This window comes from Alosa pseudoharengus, unplaced genomic scaffold, assembly GCF_046254945.1.
Source record: "Alosa pseudoharengus isolate Yale_2024_CS ecotype anadromous, Long Island Sound unplaced genomic scaffold, YU_APseudo_1.1 YU_APseudo_1.1_scf_11, whole genome shotgun sequence".
NCBI classification, from domain to species: Eukaryota; Metazoa; Chordata; class Actinopteri; order Clupeiformes; family Clupeidae; genus Alosa; species Alosa pseudoharengus.
In genome coordinates, this window is record NW_027468576.1 from 11,591,988 (window position 1) to 11,615,782 (window position 23,795).

A 23,795-nucleotide genomic window follows, 5' to 3' on the forward strand; every position below is an offset into this window, starting at 1 on the left:
AATTGAAGAACCATACACTACACCTTTAGAGAACATACTAATAACAACAACATAAACATTGTTGTTGATCCTCCACAATCACTGAGGAGTCAACGAGGTCAACTGTATGAGGATAGATTGCCTAAGAGATTCTATACTCAACAACATTTTACTGTGATTTCAGGGAGGCAACAAAAAAGTTTCATGAGGGGGGTTGGATTATACTATTTTTGCAATATTTGACTTTATGTACACATGGCTTCTAATGTCTTGCCTCTCTTAGCAGAGATTCCCTGGAAACGAGTGGTGAATAGCTATATTTAGAAAGGGATAAGGATTCATATTTTTATGTGCATGAATATGATCTGTCATATTCCATATGATCTCTCATATCCAGGCCTTTAGGTGTGGAAGGGAAAGTCTACCCTGTGTTTATGAATGCATTAAATCCTTAGAGATATAGGCTACTGCTTCACATTCAGGAAGCAAATCCTCTCTAAATAGGATCTCATCCACTATATCACAGATAAAACTCTATGGTTATGGTTATTGTAATTAGCAGACACCTTTATCCAAAGCGTCTAGAACATCTAAAATCTTAAATCTACATAATTATTCCCATTTGAAAACATTTCTTCAATGCGATTTTCCTAAGCCCTCTCTGTCTCTCTGTCTCTCTAATCTGTAAGGAGGCAACTGGCACGGCGGCATTCACTCGTGTCTGAGATTCTGAGTACCTCCGTTGACTTACACGTCTGATTACTATTCACTGTGGCACCTGTTTCCCCCATTAGCACACTGCTATCTCTACGCCGCCCTCTGCGTCAGAGAGAGAATTCCACCGAGGAGTGCAGTGTGCAGTATGCATGCGGTGGGGTGGAGAGGGAATAAATCAACCGAGCGAGTTCTAACACATACAGGAGCAAAAAAAAAAAAAAAGTGTCCCCTAGATGTTCTCGTCACAGAACAGAGTCCAGATGACCTGGTCACGAGTGGCTATTTCACATTTTCCTCATAGCTATTGTTTTTCTATGAACAGAATCCTAGGGCGTGTTCGCCTCTCTCTCCCCCCCTCTCTCTCTATCCCTCATCCCTCTCTCTCTATCCCCCTCTCTCTCTCTCTGCCTTCTCTGTCTACACTGCATTTCTGAGAGGTCTGTCGCGGTTGACTCTTTTCCAGAGGTCCCATTCCTCTTGGAGCTGCGACGGAGCACTGCTTTCCAGACACAACACTGACAGCTGGGCCGGGAACAAACGAGAGGGGGCCTGGAGATAAATAAAAACAAAGTATCCCTATCATACACACACACACACACACACACACACACACACACACACACACACACACACACACACACACACACACACACACACAGTCGCATGTGGGCTGCTGGCTGAGAAACGTGTAAACACAATATCTCTCTCTCACACACGCATACTGTACACACACTCATGTGTAAACGCATACAATCCCACTCATATACAAACGCACACTCAATCATGTACAACGATACACTCACATGCATATACAAATGTAGATATGGAGGTATGTAAACATAGACGTATCCGATAGAGCAAGATGGAGTGAGTGTGAGGACAAGAGAGAAATACAGACTGAGAGAGAGAGAGAGAGAGAGAGAGGGTGAGAGAGTGAGAGCGAGAGAGAGAGAGGGTGAGAGAGTGAGAGCGAGAGAGAGAGAGGTGATTAAAGCAATAAATGCCAGTGTTGCTAGTCTCATTGGCAACCAGCGTTCCGCTAACAGGTGCACCATGTTTATCGAGCAAACAGGCAACAAGGGGATGAGGAGAGGGGTAGAAGGGGTAGAAGGCGCTTGGCGGGGCAACAGTGAGTAGCCCTGGTGCTTCTGCGGGGGGATTTAGCTGCGGAAGCTGCTCCTGGGAGGCACGGGGCAGGGGCAGGGGCAGGGGCAGGGGCTAAGTGCCACAGCAGCAGCAGCACGGTCAATGTGGCGGCAGCAGAAGCAGCAGCAGCTGTCTAGTGTTACACGCCCCAAGCATGGCACGCTACACTGGGAGCTGGAGTCACACAGAGTCACAACAGCAAAGCGGTTTACCCTCTTCCACCCCCATCTGCCCTTCTGCCCCCGCAACTCACCTCCCCTTCCAAAGACGCCAATTTTGCCAGTCAAATTCCACTTGGGGGCAATGAGGGGATCCCCCCCCCCCAACCACCCTACCCCCCCACCCTCGCTTGCAGGCCAATGCTGAGGCACTTGAGGGCTGTCTACAGAGACAAGGCTCACCCTTCCGCTAGGGCTTGACCTCCAGGGAGACAGGACACCAGGGACCTCGAGGAGCAATTCTGCCCGTCAGATAAGCTGTCAGGTCGGGGAGGGGGATGGTGGTGGTGGTGGGGCTCGACTGGCATGCAGGACTATCAGCTTACCGAGCAGCATTGTTGACCCTGAAGTCACGTGTGGGAAGAGAGAAATAAAGAGAATTAATGAATGTGTTGGTGGGTACCGAGCATCAGGATTCATATTACCCTAACTTACTTTAACTTATAGTCTAAGGAATGACAGAGAGAAACAAAGAAAAACAAGAGAAAAGGACTAGAAAGAGAGAGATGAGACAAAGGGGAAGAGAGAAAGAGTTGTCAGTTGATCAGTAGTGTTATTTTAGTGTAAATAATTGGTTTACGGGAGGAACCCATCTCCTTTGACCACAGGCGCTGTCTTACCTTTTCACTGAGGAATGCTGGGAAAAGAACGCTCATTAGGAAGCCCCAAGGGTGAGCACTCTCTGGAGTTGCCAACAAAGCGTCTACACACCTATGTGCACTATGTGTGTGTGTGTGTGTGTGTTTATAAATCAAACTCCTAGGACAACTCCCGGCGAAACATCCTATCGCCAGCCTGTTGTTTTCATTCAAACCCAAACCAGAGGACACTCCTGTGATCCTGGCTGGCCCGGCTGCTATTAGGAAAATGTCAGAGGTTTTATGCAGTGTCTGCCTCCCAGCTGAATATCTTTATGGTGCAATTTATGTCAAGTTATGACTTTCGAAGACACACCTTAAAATTGAGTATTATCTCACATCCTCATCACAGATTTAAGATTTGAACTTGAAGTACCTACCAGCCAACTCCAGATATAGCCTGCAGGTTCCTCAAAACATTTTTTTTTCCTCATCTGCCTGGAGTGTTGAAACATCACACATCAAACTCCTCAATTCAGTTCAACCCAGGCAGAACTTTTCATTTCATACCATTATCTTTCAAATCCTTTGAGACTGACAGCCTTCCATGAGCTCTTACCAACTACAAAAACAAAGGGAAGCAAAATATCAAATGCGCATGAACAAAAGGTGTACATTGTTTTCCTGCATTCTGGATTTACCAACAAGCAACAAAAGCCCATTTCACATGCTGAAGACAGGTGTTTGGAAATAAATGACAATTAAGTGCACTACAGACCAATTAGAGTGAACAACAGCAAGCTTGTGATGATGAAAGCCTACAGTGACCAGACAAAAACCTCATTAAACAAGATAAACACTGGGCACTGTTCAGAATTTCTCACACGCTTAAATAAATAAGACACTGGGTGCCCTTCTGGGCGCGTCAGACAGAGATGTTCCTAGCTGTGAGACAATGTGGTCTTATGATGAAACTCTTGGATCATTCAAATCACCTCACCCTCTTTCCACGTAATGGATCCTTTTCTGCAACGCTGCATTTAAAGTCTAAGCAGGGGATGATGTCATCTGCGTCTGAGTTTTCTTCTTCTTTTATTTGTAGAAGGGTGGATGTCAGATCTACATGTAGAAGGGTGGATGTCAGATCTACACGGAGAAGGGTGGATGGCAGATCTACATGTACTGTAGAAGGGTGGATGTCAGATCTACATGTAGAAGGGTGGATGTCAGATCTACATGTAGAAGGGTGGATGTCAGATCTACACGTAGAAGGGTGGATGTCAGATCTACATGTAGAAGGGTGGATGTCAGATCTACATTTATTACCACGCAATATTCTAATCGTGATAAGTGTGTTTTTCATAACATGATGCACCTAATTTGACAGGTCTGGACTGCAGACAGGCCATTTTAGCACCTGGGCTCTTCCTCTATGGAGCCATACTGTTTAAATATGTGCAAAATTAATTTTGCCATTGTTTTCCTGAAGTATTCCAGGTCTTCTCTGGAAAAAACATTGCCTGGATGGCAGTATATGTTTCACAAAGCCTGTATACAGTACATCATTCAGAATTGATTGTGCCTGGCCAGATGTGCAAGATGCCCATGCTGTAGGCATTAATGCACCTCCACACCATCATAGATGTTGGGTTTCGAACTGAGCACTAAGACAAGTTGGATAGGTTGGATACTTGGATAGGCCCTTTCCTCTTTAGCCCAGATGAGTCCATGATTTCCAAAAATAATTGCAAATTTTGATTGGTCTAACCACGGGACCTTTTTCCACTTTACCTCAGTCCATTTTAAACAAGCTCAGGTCCTGATAAGACAGTGGCATTTCTGTGTTTCTGTGTTTGGCTGTTGCATGTTAAAGTTTACATTAGAATTTCTTAATTGAGTATCAAACTGTGCTCATAGACAATGGTTATCAGAGGTTTTTGTGAGCCCATATAATGATTTTCTTTACAGAAACAGGTCTGGTTTTAATGCAGTGCCATCTGAGGTCCAAAAGACCGCAACCATTCAATATTGTTTCTCAGCTCTATCCCTTGTTTTCAAAGATTTCTCTGAAATTTATTTTAATATTATGAACTGTAGGTGATGAAATCCCCAAATACCTCGCAATTTCATGTTAAGAAACATTAATATTACATTGCTTTATCATCCACATATATTATTATACAGAGTGAGGAATACCCCTACTGTACATCTACATTTCTAAGAGGCTGCCTCTCCGACTGCCTCTTTTTCATACCCATGTTTTCTTTATCATTACACAACTTTTCCAGCATTTTGTTGACCCCGTCCCAATTTGTTTTTAAACGTGTTGCTGGTATCAAATTCAAAATGAACATATATTTTCCATGAAATAATCAAAGATGTCATTTTCAACATTTAATATGTTGTCTGTGTCCTTTTTGCAGCTAAATATGAGTTTACGAGATTTGCACATTATCACATTCTGCTTTTATCGTCCCAACTTTTTCTGATTTGGGGTTGTATTTTATTTTCTTGGCTATAAACACTCCTGCCAGTTCACCTCTGGCCCAATGAGCACTCCCTCCCTCCTTCCCTCCCTCCCTCCCTCCTTCCCTCCTCTCCTCATCTGTCTCCATCCCTCCCTCCTTGGCTCCTGAGCACGCTCTGTTGGCAGGTGAGCCTGATTTGCATTGTGGAGGGAGCGTTTTTTACGAGCTGAGGTGTGGAGATGAGGTGTGTGTGTGTATGTGTGTGTGTGTGTGTGTGTGTGTGTGTGTGAGTGTGTGTGTGGATGAGAAGCCTTTGCCCGAGGGCATGGCAGCTCTTGATCCAGGATTAAGACACACGTCCTCATTTCAGAGAGCAGGAGAGAAGAAATTAACCCGTTGGGAGCCTGAACATTACAGAAGAGACGTGTGGCCTGGATAGCACTTAAACGCCTCCTTCCTCTTAGCAGGCTGGCTGCTGGCTGCTGAGATGTAGAAATCCCGGTCTTAAAAAGGGCATTTTCTCTGCGCCAAGCAGACTATGCAGTGTGTAGAGATTCAGTTAACGTAGAGCAGGATTCTACACTTACCATCCACATTGAAATTAAGCAGTTTATATTGCAGTGATGAAAGTCCATTTCATATTCTGGGCAACTAAAGAGTTCAAATAAAAAATATATTAAAAAGTCAAAAAATAAATAAATCTGATGAACAATTGATATTCATTGCAACACTTCTATAACTCTAACCCTAAATCTGTTCATAAAAATAGGTTATTGTAAAAGCTTTTTAACTAGGAATATGTGCTCACCTAAGAACTGGTTTGAACTGACTGTGTTAAGTGCTTTTATGGATGCACTAACTCAGGAGACTTAGTACAGACAGCAGAATGTGACATGGAGTCTTTAACCATAGACGTGTGGTGTAACAGAGCACCCATGGCTTTAGGTGTTCTGTCCCCTCCATCCCTGACCACATACACCCCCCCCCCCCCCCCCTCCTGTTTGGGCAGGGACTTTGCCCTGGGTCCCAGTGTGTAATCCAGTGGGATACCTCAGAAGTCATAACAGCCGAGAGGCCGGAACTGTTTGACATACCGCGTCACCGGCCGTCTCTCCTCACCTCCACAGAGGCACCCACGCGATGAGTGACAACCTGCAGTAAGGAATAACACACAGGAAACTAGGTGACAACAACGGGCTATCTAAGAAACAATCATTGTAGATGCAATAGGGGGCTCCAACAAATGGCTCTAGTCTAAATGACATTGGCTTTATACTATACTTGTTTCTATGGACTTTAACTGTGCACCATAAAGTATACATCTTAGACAAACTAGTAAATTCATCATTTTTGATCTCACACTCTGTCATGTAATATATCCATGTTATCTCTCAACAACGTTTAACCCAGGATCAGAATGGTATGAAGAAAATACCTTAATAAAATAAAAATAAAATCGTTTAAAAATGTAAAAATATTTGAATGACAGCTACCCAAACCTGATCCTTTCCATGACAGCATGATGTGAAGTGACAACAGGCCGTATGTCTCCCTTGGTGTGGAAAAGGCACAGAAACAGACACACACACACACACATACACACTTAGTGTGGAAAAGGCTGAAGGCCCACATGGGATTAATTACGCTTCATCCAGTTTGCACCTCTCACTTTCAGCGTCCACGGCTGGCTGAATGTGTGTGTGTGTCCACGGTATAGGGGCTGCGGCCGCTTCAGCTGTGGTCATGAACCGGACTGTGTGAGACATCACTCAGCCCTGTGTCACTCATCCATCTGGAGTCAGAGGAGACGACAGGGAGAGGCCTGTACTCAACACTCAGTAGGCCAGGACAGAGAGGAGTTAGCCAGGACAGAGAGGAGTTAGCCAGGACAGAGAGGAGTTAGCCGCGGCAGACAGGAGTTAGCCAGGACAGAGAGGAGTTAGCCGGGGCAAAGAGAGGAGTTAGCCGGGGCAGATATGTACAGGTCACATAGGGATGCCTAGGATTTCTAAGGGTTTACATACTGTATATGGAATCTAGAGAGAAATCTTGCAAAGCATGTAAGTATATTATGTTAAATACAACAGTTAGGTTCGGTTGAACTATTTATTAATCTCTGATTGGACGAGGGGCATTCCATGAGTCATGATGAGTGGCGATATCTCAGGACGGCACTTCTGCGGCACTCTGAGCAGGTCTTATCGCTTGTGAAATAGCCATAGTCAAGTCAAGTCGAGTCAAGTCAAGTTTATTTATATAGCACATTTCATACACAGGGCTCATTCAATGTGCTTTACAGAAACAAAAGCAGTGAGTAATAGTACATAAAAACATAAAATGGAAGGAAGTTGCTGTTTAGGTAAGAACACAGCCTCCTCCAACCACCCCGAAACGGAAATGGAAATGAGCTTACAGGAATTCGGAGCTCTCTTTCTACAGACTGATGAGTTATGTTTATAGTTTGTTGCCAAAAACGCACATTTAGTTAATTTATTACAAAAATCTCAACTGTAGGGGGACCCAGAGAGCAAATAATGCTGCTTTAATATTATATTATACTATACTACATTATACTATATAATATAGTATATATTATAGTATATAATATAGTAGGCCTATATATTATACTATATAGGTATTGTATATGTGTAAGTGTATGTAACAGAATGGACTGTATTGTGGGTGGGTGACTGGGCCGGGACAATAGGGGAGCTGTGGCGCTGAGCGACAGGAAGTGCCAGGTTTGAAATTATGGCTTCCCTTTAAAAACAGGAAGTTGGAGGTGCCGGGCCTCTTTGGTCTCCTTTGTGCAGGGGGTAAGGTTGGTGGCGTACAGGTTTAGTTTCTTTTGTGTGTCTGTCTGAGGTGTGCTAGATCTTGAGTGTGTGTATGTGTTGAGACTGTTTAACTACCTGGTTAACTTACCTGTGTAACTTACCTGATCTTCTGTAGCTGGGTTTCATTGATGGTTGTGTGGGTGCATGTGTGAATGCAGTTTCAACTGCGATTGGTGTATGTTTGTGTGTGTTTATTTAATGTGGTTTCGTTTGTCTCAGACAGGGTGGCCAACCTGTACTGGGAAACTGTGCGCCACCAATTACTTCAGCCAGCGTCCCAGCATAGATAGCAGTTTGGATCTGGTAACGTGTGTTGATTCTATGCTTCTAGATATAGTTTGTTAGATTTAATAAAGGTAATTTACTTGTAACTGTAAAACTATTTAATCTGTGTTTTATTACTAAGGTTTTAAGCTTGGTGCATTGCGGGCCACTGGCTGTAGTGAGGAGTGTAGTTGTTCACCACAGGCTTATTGCATGTGTTTGTATTGATGGTTTTAACCCGATGAATTTGTAGTGCCTGTTACCGTTCCACACTGATTTAGTGTGTGTATTTGTAGTGGTTTACAGTATTGCTGTGTTCCCTGTGTGTGCAGTGTTACCCTGTAATGAATAGCTACTCCTCCAACCTCCCTTTTAGTCTCAATGTGTACGCTTTAATAAACCCTCTATTACCTGTTGAACCGTCTCATTGTTCTTTGGCATTAACAACTTACTGGTGTTTGAACCTGGTGTTACATGTATATAATATTATAGTTTATTACACGGCTCTTCATAGTGCTGCAGAATGCTCCATTCACTTGAATGGGCCTTCCCAACGTCCGGTGGTCTGCTAATTCTGAATAACAGACCGTTGCTAAGTATAACAGACCGCTGTCAAGAAAAATGGGCTTTGTGCTTCTAAGTCAATTCTTTCATATTACTGCGCAAGGACTGGAACTTCATTCAAAAGTGAAAGCAGACGGTTGATCAGCTGTGTTCTAAAGAATGTTTGATTCAAGTTCAGCGTGTGCTGTTGCAAACTTTGTTTCTCACCAAAAACTATGATGAAACGGTAACAAATAGGCTATAGCCTAGGCTAGCTAAAGAGTCACATCGTTGGGAGTTTATTGTTTCGTTTTGGCAAGTAGCCGTGTAATAAGCGGGATAATGTATAGAACGCGGTCAGTATTGGGAAAATAAGTCCCTTCAGGGCGGAACAAGACCCCTCCGCTGCGCGTCAGGGTCCGGTTCGCCCTGTCGGGACCTATCTCCCGACAATGACCGGCGTTCTATACATTACCCTTACATATTATTTACACATATACAATACCTATATTGCGGTATAAGTTTATATAATTCTGCCTTTTGAAAATTATTACGATCCTTTCCCCTGATCTTGGTGCTAGGGGTATACTGTCTTTGTTCATTTAGATGTGTTAGATACTATTGAGATATACAGCACAATGTATGCTACACATAGGTTTGGATCAAAAGTACAGTCACATACCACATACCAAGAGGACAACAAAAGTGCCTTATTTTGAAAATTTTCTGGTTTTATGCCTTTTGGAGAGTCCATTTAAAACAAGTAGACATATTGCAGTTGTTAGAACTTTTGGCTTACAAAACAAATAGACAAGTTGGTATACCTTGTGAATCCTTTTATTTACTTAAACTGAAGAAATAACAAATGTTTTAACACAATATTTTTGTTGGCAATCCTAAGAAGCTGAACTCACGGTTTTGTGAAACACACACAGACACAGACAGAGACACAGAAACAGACACATACACACACACATACACACACACACACACACACACACGTATACACAGACACACAGACACACACCACACACACACACACACACACCGACACACACCACACACACACACACACACACCATCACAACAAGCTGGCATTAGGAGTGTTTGTCATGGCTGTCCTGCTATAGCAACAAACACGAGGGTGGTGGTGGAGGTGGTGGTGAAGGTGGAGGAGTTAACGCTACAATTAGAGAATAAGGGAAATTCCAGCGCAAGGCTTGGCTGTAATGATACACCCCTAAACGATCAAGCAAATATGACATATGCACCTTCACGCACCAAAGGGCCTCTGTGTGTGTGTGTGAGAGGGAGATATAGAGAGAGAGAGTCGGAAAGGGGAGGGAATTCTTAGAATTCTCTTGCAAGATAGATTTACACACGTTATAAGAAACCACAGTAGGATGTAAACAATGCTGATGGCTGTGGTTGGTTACATTCATTGAATCAAAACTGCTGCTGTTTCCAAAATAATTTAGCAAATTCAAAACAGCACTGCTGATTAGTATATTACTAGTCTGTCTTTGATGAAACAAGAAAACAAACAAGCAAACAAAAACAAACAAAGAATTACAAAAAATTATTATATATTAATCAACATACTAGGGGAACAAAAAACACACATGACCACTCCCTGAAGAGCCCTAGCAGCTGACCCATGAGTGACCTTGTGTGGCGAAGCCGAGAGGAACTGGACGAGAGAGTGATCCTCCCGTGGAGCAGCGTAGAGCGGCGGCGTGGCTCAGAAGCCGATGTTGCCGCGGGCCAGACAGTAGCCCAGCTTGTTCTGGTTGCTGATGAAGGACATGAGGCCCACGTAGGCCTCGATGAGGATGGGCTGGTTCAGCGTCAGCACGCCATTGGCCCTCCCCGCCACCGGCTTCCGCTCCAGAGCGCGCTCCGCTGTGGCTGCCAGCTGCTCCCTGAACGTCTCCAGCTGAGAGGGCAGCAAGAGAGGGCAGTTAGTGAGGGCATTGAGAGAGGGCATTGAGAGAGGGCAGTTAGAAAGGGCAACAAGAGAGGGCAGTGAGAGGGGGCATTGAGAGAGGGCAGTTAGTGAGGCCAGTTAGAGAGGGCATTGAGAGAGGGCAGTTAGAAAGGGCAACAAGAGAGGGCAGTTAGAGAGGGCATCGAGAGAGGGCAGTTAGAGAGGGCAGTGAGAGAGGGCACTGAGAGAGGGCACTGAGAGAGGGCATTGAGAGAGGGCATCGAGAGAGGGCAGTTAGTGAGGGCAGTTAGTGAGGGCATTGAGAGAGGGCAGTTAGATAGGGCATCAAGAGAGGGCAGTTAGAGAGGGCATTGAGAGAGGGCATCGAGAGAGGGCAGTTAGAGAGGGCATTGAGAGAGGGCAGTTAGAGAGGGCATCGAGAGAGGGCAGTTAGAAAGGGCAACATGAGAAGGTAGTTAGAGAGGGCAGTGAGAGAGGGCATTGAGAGAGTGGAGTGAGAGAGGGAATGGGGCAAGAAGAGTGACTTAAGACTACCTGGCTAATGGTCACACATATATTGATACGTTATTTTTATATATTTAATTTTGAATCACATATTTATTTTATATATATATAAAACAAATTATATATATATATATATATATATATATATATATATATATATATATATATATACATATATATATATATATATATATATATACAGTATATAAAATAAATATATTTTATTTTATATACTGTATATATATATATATATTTTCAAATAATTTTATTTTTGCATATATATATATATATATATATATTCATGTATGTTTATGTTCATTAATACATACTGTATATGCCTAGCAATGACAATAATATTTGGTCCATGAATGTAACACTTAAGAATTTGTCTGTTTTTCAAACAAGGCCCCACATTGTCTGGGATCCAAGCATGACTATCCTGCACACAACGTCATATAAAGCTCCCGGGTAACACTTTATTGTTGTCACTGTTTCAGTCTATTGCTCTGATGCTCTGATGAAGTTTGATTAGACCGCAACGTTGCAAAACAACAATTAAAGTGATACTTTGGAACTTCTTAAGACACGGTGCGCTGACATTTTTCTGCTTGGATTCCTGACCTCACCTCCATGCACCCGTTGAGAGTCTTGATGTGTGAGTGCCCCGGAGAGAGTGAAGACTCTGACGCTGTCAAAACATCTCACTTTCTTTTTCTCAGAACTTTTCATTTGCTGCTCTGTTTAAGTTGGTGATCACAGATTAAACAGTGATGCAGCACTGACAAAGTATAATGCAACACTCAGACCACTATAACACTCAAAGAAAGTTTTATCTGGTGAGTAATTGAGTCATTTAGCATGGTCGCCAACTCGACGCTGGACTTGTCACTCTAGATGTTCCATCCTACTTTGAACCCAACAGATCTGATTTTTTGAAATACACTGTAAACCTGAACAGTCAAACTAATTTTAAATAATGACTTAACACAAGTTAAGCATTGAAAACCACTGTAACAACTGTTGCTGTAGTGCTCCATGTACTGCTATCTGATACTGTCCATTGTTCAGTTGAAAGAAATTCAAGTGTGTGTATGTTTACAAAAAGCTCCATAGATTATGTACATGGAACTTTATTGAATTGATAATATTGACATTGCATTATGTCACCTAAAATATGACTGTTTTGTTTGTTTTTTTATTGTATTTTACTTCCCTATGTAAAGCGTCTTTGGGTTTGAGAAAGGCGCTATATAAAATAAACATATTATTATTATTATTATTATTATTATTATTATTTATTATTGCTTGAGTTAAAGTGATTGAGTGATTGAGTGACTGTTCGGGCTTATAGTAGGACACACTACATTAGGACACACTGACATTAGGGGTTTGTCTGTAATACTTTTTAAAAGTATATGTCTCACTTTCAGTTTACTCTAATAGCACTAGCAGTCTCACCCATTCCATTGCCAAACCACAGCAAACTATAGAATATCTACCACTTTGGTCTGTATCACCGCTGGTCGATCAGTATCCCTGTGTTCGATCAGCACTCAGCTAAACAGCATGTGGGTTTGGGTGGGCTGGAATGTGTGGAATGGCTATGGGATGCCGTGGGGTGAGGTGTGTGTGTGTGTGTGTGTGTGTGTGTTGGGGGGTTAAATGAACGGCTATATGACCTGGAGGGGTCACCTGCGTAGGCCTCCAGCCTTACACCCACAGACACATTCAGAGCAGAGTGAGGGGGGAGAGGGGGCATGTTATTGTGGACAGCCACAGCTCAAAGGTCAAGTCAGGTGTCAATTTGATCTGTGGTGATGGGATGCAACTTAGCAGAGAGTGCCTCTGTGTACAAACTGCACAGTGGTTAGAAAGCTGGTGAGGTTTCATAGCTTTCCCATAACAGCCATACAAATAAATAATTCCTCTTCTTCAATTCCTCTTCTCCCTCTGAGATAAATATCAGTGCTCAAGCATCCACTGGACTGCATCTCACAGTTTTAGGTATGGAATAATAGTTTTAATGAGTTCACTAGAAAAGTTTGCCAATGTTGGCAGCTAGAGGCAAATTTCCAGCAAAGTTCTGGCAACAATGAGAATTTTGTCACTAGTGGCAAAAGTGTTCACCAGAGATTTGCCACCACACTTAATTAACCTAATTTGCATATTACATTGCTGCAAATTTGCCAAAAGTTAACTGTAACTGTTTGCCAGAAACCTAATGCATGTGAAAATATGACCTTACCAAATTTTTTTGGCAACTGTTCGCCAGAAACCTGAAATTTCTGTAAGGGTAACCATACTGAATTAGCCTAGAAATCTAGACGCACCCTAGCGGCAGCAAATTAATTTGCTGCCCGGGCTAGTCTAGCAACTCTCCATTGGCTTGCGAGCTGGAAAAATGAAACTTCGATAGGGCCAATCACATCTTGTATAGAGACGTTAGGTGGGCTTAACATAATGATTGATGGCAGAGTTGCAATGGTTCGGCTTGAATCCCCTGCTACTTGAAAACATAGAAGATGGATGTTGCTGTTGGCGAACAGCGTGACACGAGTTAAGCTTTTTTTAAGTTGCCAAAAGTGAACTAGCCAACTAGCTCCGCTGGTGGGAAAACGCATGAGACTCATGGCTGACCTATTGCGTGCAGTGGGAATTTGAAAGACAACCGATTATCCCGCCCCTCAGACTGAGCACTGCCAACGGTGAGTCCCCAGACCCTACATTTTAATGTGGGTCTGGCTCGTCAGGCTAATACTGAATCCCATTTCGTTCAATTGTTAGCATAGGTAAATGCCCCGTGTTGTACCACTACTTATATAAAATATAACTAGAAGTACCTTGTGCAACATCATTTGCAGCAATAAATCAATCATCAAGCATGACACCACAATGAGTCCACAATTTTCTGGGTATTGCTTCAGGCTATGCGGTAAAGGGGTTATACCAGCACCACAAACCTAGTCAGACGAAAAGCGGACACATCACAGATCTGGGCCGGGAGTCATATGCGATGAGTGTGATAACGGACTCGTGCTAATCAAGAGCCTTTCAGCCAGAGCCAGCTGGATCTGAGCAGGCTTTAAACGCACATCCACACCTCACTGCAAACCACCAAACTCCCTCATAGTGGCAAATGTGCTGGATGTGTCAGTTCCCCACCAGCTGTGGGCCAACTCTTCTCAAAAGTGCACACATATACAGTACACACACACACACCACACACACACACACACACACACACACACACACATACATACACACACACACGCTGTGGGCCAACTCTTCTCAAAAGAGCACACATACACATACACACACACACCACACACACATACATACACACACACACACACACACACATATATATATACATATACTGTATATATACACACACACACACACCAGCTGTGGGCCAACTCTTCTCAAAAGCGCCAGGTCTCTTTCACCTCACTCTGAGTCACATTGCGTTACAGGGCTTTATAGAGCCCATCATCTCATGTCAACACAGAATGAAAGTCTCATTTTGCCTGTTCCTGCATAGCTACAGGGCAAACTATCAATCTTAATGAAGTCTGGGTACAGCCAGACCATCTCTTAATATGAACTTTGAGTTCTGAGTAAATGCCTTAATGAAGAAATGCCTTTGATGACCTGTATGCTATTAAATTGTTGCAAATTCAGGCATATCAAGTTCAACATGTTTTACACTGTGCCCCACACTCAACAGAAAGCACTTGCATTTGATCTCTATTGAAATGCAGAACCTTATCCTGTGTGTGTGTGTGTGTGTGTGTGTGTGTGTGTGTGTGTGTGTGTGTGTGTGTGTGTGTGGCCCCTTACGGCTAGGTTAGGCTGAACACAGGACGGATGAAGAACGGATGCGGAACGTTCACAAAGTGTATGTGCTGCGGAAATCTTAGCATCTGAGCGTGGCAGTAGCAGTGATGGCATAGCATCTGCTCCAAAAAAACATTCTGCATTTCTGTATTCAGACCAGAGCTGTTAGTCTATTGTGCTGGATAACAGGAGTAGCTGGGTGTCTCTTACATCACAGAGCTGTTAGTCTATTGTGCTGGATAACAGGAGTAGCTGGGTGTCTCTTACATCACAGAGCTGTTAGTCTATTGTGCTGGAAAACAGGAGTAGCTGGGTGTCTCTTACATCACAGAGTGTGGAAAACCTGTCGCTAACGCTCCTGACGGGGTGGTAGGTGAAGGTGCAGTATGGGTAATCCATGGTGAAGGGGTTCCAACGCGACGAGAACGCAGGCTCCCTCAGACGGTCCCAGAATATACGCATACCCTCACCCTCTCTCCTGGACACAGACACACACGCACGCACAGACACACACAGACACACACACACGCACAGACACACACACACACACACACACACACACACACACACACACACACACACACACACACACACACACACACACACACACACACACACACACAGATGGTAAGGAGAGAGGAAAAAATACACAAAATGTATACAATGCACTTTAAGACAACCCTTAACACCCACAAACACACACACATGCACAGAGACCACCCTTAACACCCACACCCACACATATGCATTCCTTTTGCACAGGAACTCCTGCACAGGTTACATGCAAATTCCACCCATAAATCCAAGCTTCATCAGATGCAACCTGTGACCCTGAGGCAGTACAGTGGCTGTGCAGACTAAGTTCTCTGTGTGTTTTAAAGTATAGCCAACTTCTGGTTTGAAGCCAGGGGATAAAAATGTCATTTTGAGTAAGATGTGGATTAAGATGAGTAAAAATAAAGCTTATCTTTTCCTACAAAACAAATAACCTGTGGAAGTCTATTTTCCGGAGTGCGGCGCACACAAATCTGGGGAAACAAACAGGCGAGACGAAGATGTAAATATGGCTGCAGCTCGAGGCAAATCGGCAGGCATCACACTCTCAGGTCTTTGTCATGGCAGCACTGTGGCAAGCACTTAAAAATAAATCACAACATCTCTGATGCTCGTGAGGGATTAACTGACCATAGATCAGTGTGCGTGTGTGTGTAAAACGGACTACTGAGCACACAGCCAGCCCCCCCAGGACAAAATCAGGCGGAACTAAGAGAACCCAAAATCGGAGCAGTTCTTTTGTTGTGGCATTCGCTCCCTCTCCCAGCCTTGCTCCCACTCAGCGAGAGAGAGAGAGAGAGAAAGAGAGAGAGAGAGGGAGAGAGACGGCGGTCTCGGAAAGAGAGATGGTTATATCTGCCCAGTGAGTCACATGCATGCTCCTTGCTAGCAAATAGGTCAGCTTGACCCCTGAGCCCCCATCGCACCTCCCTCCCCACCCCTTCTGCTGTCACCATCATCGCCGCTGCCCCTGCACAAACACATTTGCCTGCCGCCAAAACTGTCACACACATATTCGCCTCCAGGGGGCTCTCTTCCTTAAGGAACGCAGCAGCAATCTGATGTTTACTGAGCTGCAGGGCAATTTCCAGTGTGTTTGTCAGCTCTTTTTAGCCCTCCCTCCCTCTCTCTCTCTCTCTGGTCCCCCCTTTTTTCTTTCTTACGCCATTTTAAGTAAATATATTTTAATGAAAAGAGCCTGGGGGCTTGTCTTTCTCCTTCTCTCGCTCTCTTACTTTCGCTCACTCTCGTCCTCTCTTTTCTTCTCTCTCTCTCTCCCTCTCTGATGAGGCCCCAAAAGACACTCTCTCACATCTGGCAGTAGGCATAGCGCTCTGAGAGCCAGAATATTCACTCTTTGAAATTACACTGGCACCCTTCCACCTTTCTGCTAAAGAACGCCTTGCACAATGCTGAATTTACAGTTCATCCATCAATCACTGTTTGGATAGAAAGAGTTTTATCTTTATTTTATTTATTATCTACAAAGCAGAGGGCTTTCAGTGCTCTGACTGAAAGGCATTCTGTCACTGAGTGAATGGCATTGTCGACCCTCTTTCTTGTGTTGTCGAGGAAAGAAAATGAGTATTTGCCATGCCGGGCGCACAAAGTTTCAAAGTTGAGTTCATTAGGTCAGCTGAGGCATGATTTGGGTGTCTGGCAAGGGCTTGTAGACACACTGACAGAGGGTTCATGTGAAATCATCCAGTGAAATCTCCAACTCTGCCTCACCTGTCACTGAGGCATTCAGGAGAGAAGGGCCCTAACTCAAGTCAGATGTCCAAAGCGCAGCTTCTAGCTCCTCCAAACAACTGTGTGCTTGTGCTTTCAAACATCAAACACAGTTTTTTTCAGATGAGAGTAATGCATTACGGTTAGTTTTCACATGGCAGGAAATCACACAAACAGATACACAATCACAGAAAGTCTTACACACTGATACACACACACGCATGCACACCATTCCCCACCTAACAAGGTCAGCCACCCACACTCAGCACCAGCAAGCACAACATCAGTCTTACCACTTCAGGAAGTAGCTCAAGCGTGGCTCAACCAACACACACACACACACACACACACACACACACACACACACACACACACACACATATGCACACCATCAACCACCTAACGAGGTCACCCACCAACACCCTACACATACATACACATCATCAGTCTTACCACCTGAGGAAATAGACACACACACACACACACACAAAAACATGCACATGCATACCCATGCACACGCATGTACACACACAAACATGCACGCGCACATATATGCACACATATGTACAGACACACACATGCTGACATGCACACCTGCGCACACAAACACACACGCACACATACACAATCACACACACATACACACACAAACACACGCAAACAAACACACACACACACAGGCAAACACAAACACACACAATGAATGCATGGTGAGTCAGAGTTGAGCAAACAGAGGTGCAGGTAGAGTGAGATGAGGTGTGGGGTGAGAGGCAAGGGATCCCAGTCATACACACACACACACATATATATATATATATATATATATAAGCGACATATATATATATATAAGCTACATATATATACAGTATATATAAGCGACATATATGTCGCTTTGGACAAAAGCGTTACCACTTCAGAAATTCTACTTCTGCTAAATACCATAACCACAACCATAACCATAACCATATTTATACACACACACACACACACACACACACACACACACACACACCAATGAGGTGTGGTGTGGTGTGAGAGGTCAGAGCCTCAGGCTGCGTAAATGATTGGAGTCGTGCTGTTTACACCCCCATGCTGAGGGCCAGCCTCTGCCCCAGGGCATCTCTTGCTCTGTCTCACCTTCTCTCTCTCTCCCTCAATCTCACTCTGTCTCTCTTTCTCTCTATCTCTCCATCTCTCTCGCTCTCTCTAAATCTGTCTCACATTCTCTCTATCCCTCCATATTTCTCTCTCCCTCTCTCACCTTCTTTCTATCCATCCATCTCTCTCTCTCCTTCAATGCCTCAACACATTGCTTGTGACAAAATGACTTTATACGGCTGCAGTACAGTAATAATTGCAACTAGATGTACCGCAGAGCGGTACAAAATATGACCGCCGCCCAGTCCAGCACATTTTTTCCACAAAAATAAATCACGCTGAAAGGCCTATATGATTCTAACTGTCTCACTAAATTGCATTATCCACACTCAATTCTCACAGTACAAGGGGGGCAGGGTTTCCGTTGTCCGGTAATTACCGGACATTGGCCGGAAAAAAAATGAAATGTCCGACAAAATTAAATCTCTCCGGTCAAATTGTCCGATTTAAATTGGCTAATAATCCCGTCCCCTAACGCAATCTGAATTTGAAGTCTTTCAGTCTGAAGTCTTAATATGTAAGCCTATATTATACGCCCTCTGTCTATGTTTTTAAATGAACAGGCTCTACCGTTTGAAAAGTAAGCTATTAAACAACATGCATAGCTATGCTGCATTTCAAATAGGAAGCGCACGCTTAAAACGTCCATGTTAAACAACGAACAAATGAGTAAGGCGGTTCAAACATGGCCAGGCCCAGGCAGACTAGCCTTAAAAGTTTTTTTCAGAGGCCAGACGCGATGGATGATGATAAATTGGTAACGTCTGAAGCGTCAGATGTCCGGTCAACTCCACCACCACCAGATAAAAAGCAGAAGTGTCGGCCGTATCTTTCGGAATCAGTGACATTGGAAGTGGAGTTGCGGGGGATGCGGCCGCTCCAAGACACTGTCATTCTCCGTGTAGCCTACACTGGACATGCAAAGTGTTCTTTACCCAAAGCATACAGTAGGCCTATGCGTTCTCTGTCTATGATCTGCAGGGTTAGGTCCTCCTCGACGAGGAGATTACTGGTCCGCGGATAATTTCTGGCACAATTAAACGGTATTGAACCGCGGCCGAAAGAAAAAGAAACTAAACATTTCCCAGAATATGAAACATTTCTTAATTTATTGTTATCAAATAAAGAGGCATAGTATTACAGGGTGTGAGCGCTCATTCTTATGTGCGCATCTGTGTAAGTTAAACAGTCACCACTGGAGATGTGGAGAACGTGGGTAGCAGCAACAAACAACGTAGCCTTTTTAAAACAACGAACGAAGCGGACTCTTGCTGTCCATGAAAAGATACTGGTTAGATCTTGTTAGGCATGTTTAAGTTAGGCTAATGAACATGTTGCATTCTAGCTTGATTATGTCATTCTTTAAGTAGTCTGTCTCCAGTTTTCCTCAATTTGACTAATTAAGAAGCGATAATATATTTGACCGGCATATCATCAAAATGTCCGGAAAACGAAAACTCTGCCGGTCACTTTGACCGCCATCATTTTTTTCTAGCGGAAACTCTGAAGGGGGGTGGGGGGGGCTACAGATCAAAACAAAAACGATGGTTCCATGCTATCCATGTGGGTTTACATGCCCACCAAGTTTCGTCTACCCCGGTCTTTCAGTGTCCCGGGAATCCTTGACGGAAATTTGGATATGCGAAAAAAAAAAATCTGACTAAACCTATATCACCGCCGCTTCGCTGCGCGGCGGTCATAATAAAGACTTTTTTGAAATTGAAATGTTCTCTCTGTCTCTCCTCACCTGTCATACCCTCCTCCCATTTTCTTTCCCATAGTTCCATTCAACACAATCGAATCCCTCAATTCAATTCAATCTGAGTGAGTTATACACACCACTTCATGCTGCAGCTGAAACTCGTCACAAATAACATTTGGTGTCACTAGATGCTCAAAAAGCTCAAAAGCTGGATGCTCAAAAGTTCACCATAGTGTATGAAAAATTTTATTTTGGCCAAAAGGATAATCTCTCTCTAGGTGCGTTTCAATTAAGCCTGCAAATTAGCAAATCTGTGTGAGATGAAAACCAAGTAATGGAAACTGAAACTGAAATGAAAGACTATTGAAAAAGTATTGCAAAAAAGCTTTTACCCTCGCATGAGGTGTTTTTTCCGAGTTATCGAAATAGCGCTATTTGGCAAAAGTGAAACCCATTTTTCACATTTAGGTGGGTCACATGACACTAAACGCATTTTAAAAGGTGGCACGTTTTGTGTGGTCTAATGAGACAGGATTGTTTTTAGAGTTAGTTTATGGACACTGGTGCAATAACAAAATGCAAGCATGTATAATGTTAAAAGTGGACTATGCCCTTCCAGAATGGGCATACTGTACACTGTCGCTGCCAAGTATAAGGATTTAACTTTCAATATTTGAAGTTTCGGTTTCGATTTTTGGTGGATGCAACTAAAAATAAACTGTCAAAACATTTCGGAATTTGGGAGATCCGTTGTCAGATTTATCAGAAAGGACTATCGTGAAATGATAAATCTCATATTTAATTACATTGCATCACTTAATGGAAACACCGAATGACCATTTGCACAAATATTGCTTTTATCTGTAATGGAAATGCAGCTTCTCTCTCTCTCTCTCTCTCTCTCTCTCTCTTTCATTTTCTTTCCCTCTCTTTTACCTGAGGGGTCCAACCGATCAGCAGTCTCCACCCCTGATACCTGATTTGTGGCACAAGAGCACAAAACTCATGCATGCATGTCATCTCAGTTAAACACACATACACACACACACACACACACACACACACACACACACATACACACATATGTACACACACATATATACACACAAGCATACATACACCCAGAGGGATTTAAGGAGGGCTTAGTTCTAACTACTGATCTAATGATGCATAACGAAGTGAGCGAGAGCGAGAGAGAGAGAGAGAGAGAGAGAGAGAGAGAGAAAGAAAGTGAGAGAGTGTGTGTTTGTGTGTGTGTGTGTGTGCGTGTTGTATAACAGTGTTCCACACAACTGAACAGAATAGAAGCGATTGAATGATCAGTGCTCTAACCAAAGAGGTATTTCTGAGGGGAATCGGTGTTTCAGTGCTGGCTATGGAATGTAGACCACTCTCCATTCTGGAGCAAAGGAATTTCATCAGTTAGTGTACACACACACACACACACACACACACACACACACACACACACACACACACACACACACAAACATACAAAGACAACGCAGAGTTCTTGGAATCCTGAATTGTTTTGGTGTGAGGTTGCTGGTTGCACCCTCTCACTTAACACACACACCCTCCCCTCCTCCTCCTACCAAACAGACCTTGTGCAAGAACAACACAGCCTGGCAATCTCGCGCCCGGAGGCTACAAACTAGCTATCCATCCACAATCACAGCAGCGCAGAGTGGAGGGAATGGGAGTGGAGTGGAGCGGGGCGGAGGAGGGCTGTAGGGGTGGGGGTGGGGGTGGGGTGGGGGTGGAGGCATAAGAGCAGGCCAGGAGACGAAAGGCCCATCATTTTGGTTCATGTCTTGTTCCGGTGGCTTTAAACGTGACAATGACTGCCAAGGCTCCACCCTGCAGAGCAAACGTTCTTTTCAGAAAAGAAGCCTGCAAGTAAAACAGAGAGAGGGGGGGTGGGGGGTGATCAGGATAAATATGGTGTCTGCTTTTTAAGGGGAGAGGTTTGCATATGTCAAACTGTGTGTGTGTTTGCATTAGTGTGTGTGCGTGTGTGTGTGTGTGTGTGTGTGTGTGTGTGTGTATAAGTGGATATAAAGACTATACCTGTGTGTACCTTTCTGTTGCGTAAGTGGGTCATCTTGCATGCACGAGTTTATGTGATTACTGTAAGCACATTTGTGTGTGTGTGTGTGTGTGTGTGTGTGTGTGTACATTTGTGTGTGTGTGTGTGTGTGTGTGTGTGTGCGTACATTTGTGTGTGTGTGTGTGTGTGTGTGTGTGTGTGTGTGTGTGTGTGTTATTTTGTGAGTGTGTGTACATGCATGTGCATTTGTGTGAGTGTGTGTGTGTGTTTGTGTGTGTGTGTGTGTGTGTGTGTGTGTGTGTGTGTGTGTGTTATTTTGTGAGTGTGTGTACATGCATGTGCATTTGTGTGAGTGTGTGTGTGTGTTTGTGTGTGTGTGTGTGTGTGTGCGTATGTGTACGTGTTTCTTTGTGTGTGCATGTCTGTGTATGTGTGTGTGTATGTGTATATACTGTATGTGTGTGCCAGTGTGTACGTGCGTGTGTGTGTGTGTGGGTGTGTGTGTGTGTTGTATGTGTGTGTGTGTCTGTGTATATATGTGTGTGCAAGTATGTACGTGTGTATGTGTGTGTGTGTGTGTGTGTGTGTGTGTGTGTGTGTGTGTGTGTGTGTGTGTGTGTGCATGTGCGTGTCTGTGTGTGTGTGTTTGTGCGCGTTGTGGTTGTGCATGTGTGTGTCTGTGTGTGTGTGTATGTGTGTGTGTGTGTGTGTGTGTGTGTGTGTGCGCGTGTGTGTCTGTGTGTGTGTGCGTATGTGCACGTGTGTGTGTGTGTGTGTGTGTGTCTGTGTGTGTGTGTGTGTGTGTGTGTGTGTGTGTCTGTGTGTGTGTGCGTATGTGCACGTGTGTGTGTGTGTGTGTGTGTGTGTGTGTATGTGCATGTGCGTATGTGTGTATGTGTTAGGGGGTAAAAAAGAGAAAGCTCCAGTCAGATGATTCCTCAGGTAAGGCATCAATGTGAGGGGGGACCAGTCCAGACAGGCCCAGCAGGGGCAGGGCACCAGCCAGCGGCCCATCTGTGTTTACAGAACAGCAACACCGCCGCCGAGGCCTGGACTTTCACTGAGTGCCTCAGGACACACAGAACCAGAGGAGGAGAAGGAGAGATAGAGAGAGAGAGAGAGAGAAGAGGGGAGACGGAGTTGGAGAAAGTCTGAGATTGAGAGGGGTAGATTAAGATTAAAAGAGAGGAAAGAGGGGGGAGAGAAAAAGGCTGAGATGGTGGGATAGATTAAAAGAGATAGATTAAGAGAGAGAGAGAGAGAGAGAGCGAGAGAGAGAGAGAGAGAGAGAGAGAGAGAGAGATCAGGTCGAACCAGTAGTACCAGGTCAAAAACAATCAGCAAAAACAATATTCCTTTAGATACACAGTCAGACAACAACCAGATTCCAGTGCTACTCATGTGTACAGCTGTGCATACATAACTTCATATCTACACCTGACTATAAACACACAGGCATGCACACACACACACGCGCACACACACACACACAAATGTCAAGTACTTACACTCTCTCACACACAAGTACTTACAGACACACATACACACACGTGCACTCAC

At 43.9% G+C, this 23,795-nt stretch overlaps 1 protein-coding gene across 3 annotated transcripts in view; it reads right to left on the reverse strand.

Moving 5' to 3' along the window:
* Window positions 1-9,571: 9,571 nt before the first annotated feature.
* tprg1 (tumor protein p63 regulated 1) overlaps window positions 9,572-23,795 on the reverse strand; it is a 29,092-nt gene continuing 14,868 nt past the window's right edge. For 2 of the 3 annotated variants that reach the window (XM_076278012.1, XM_076278013.1), the window contains exons 5-6: window positions 15,364-15,517; window positions 9,572-10,686 (exon numbers count right to left, since the gene is read on the reverse strand). In XM_076278012.1, coding sequence (XP_076134127.1) covers window positions 10,492-10,686; window positions 15,364-15,517 — 349 coding nt within the window. In that variant the 3' untranslated portion in view covers window positions 9,572-10,491. The remainder of the gene's footprint in view (window positions 10,687-15,363; window positions 15,518-23,795) is intronic. The other variant, XM_076278014.1, reaches the window with a different exon arrangement.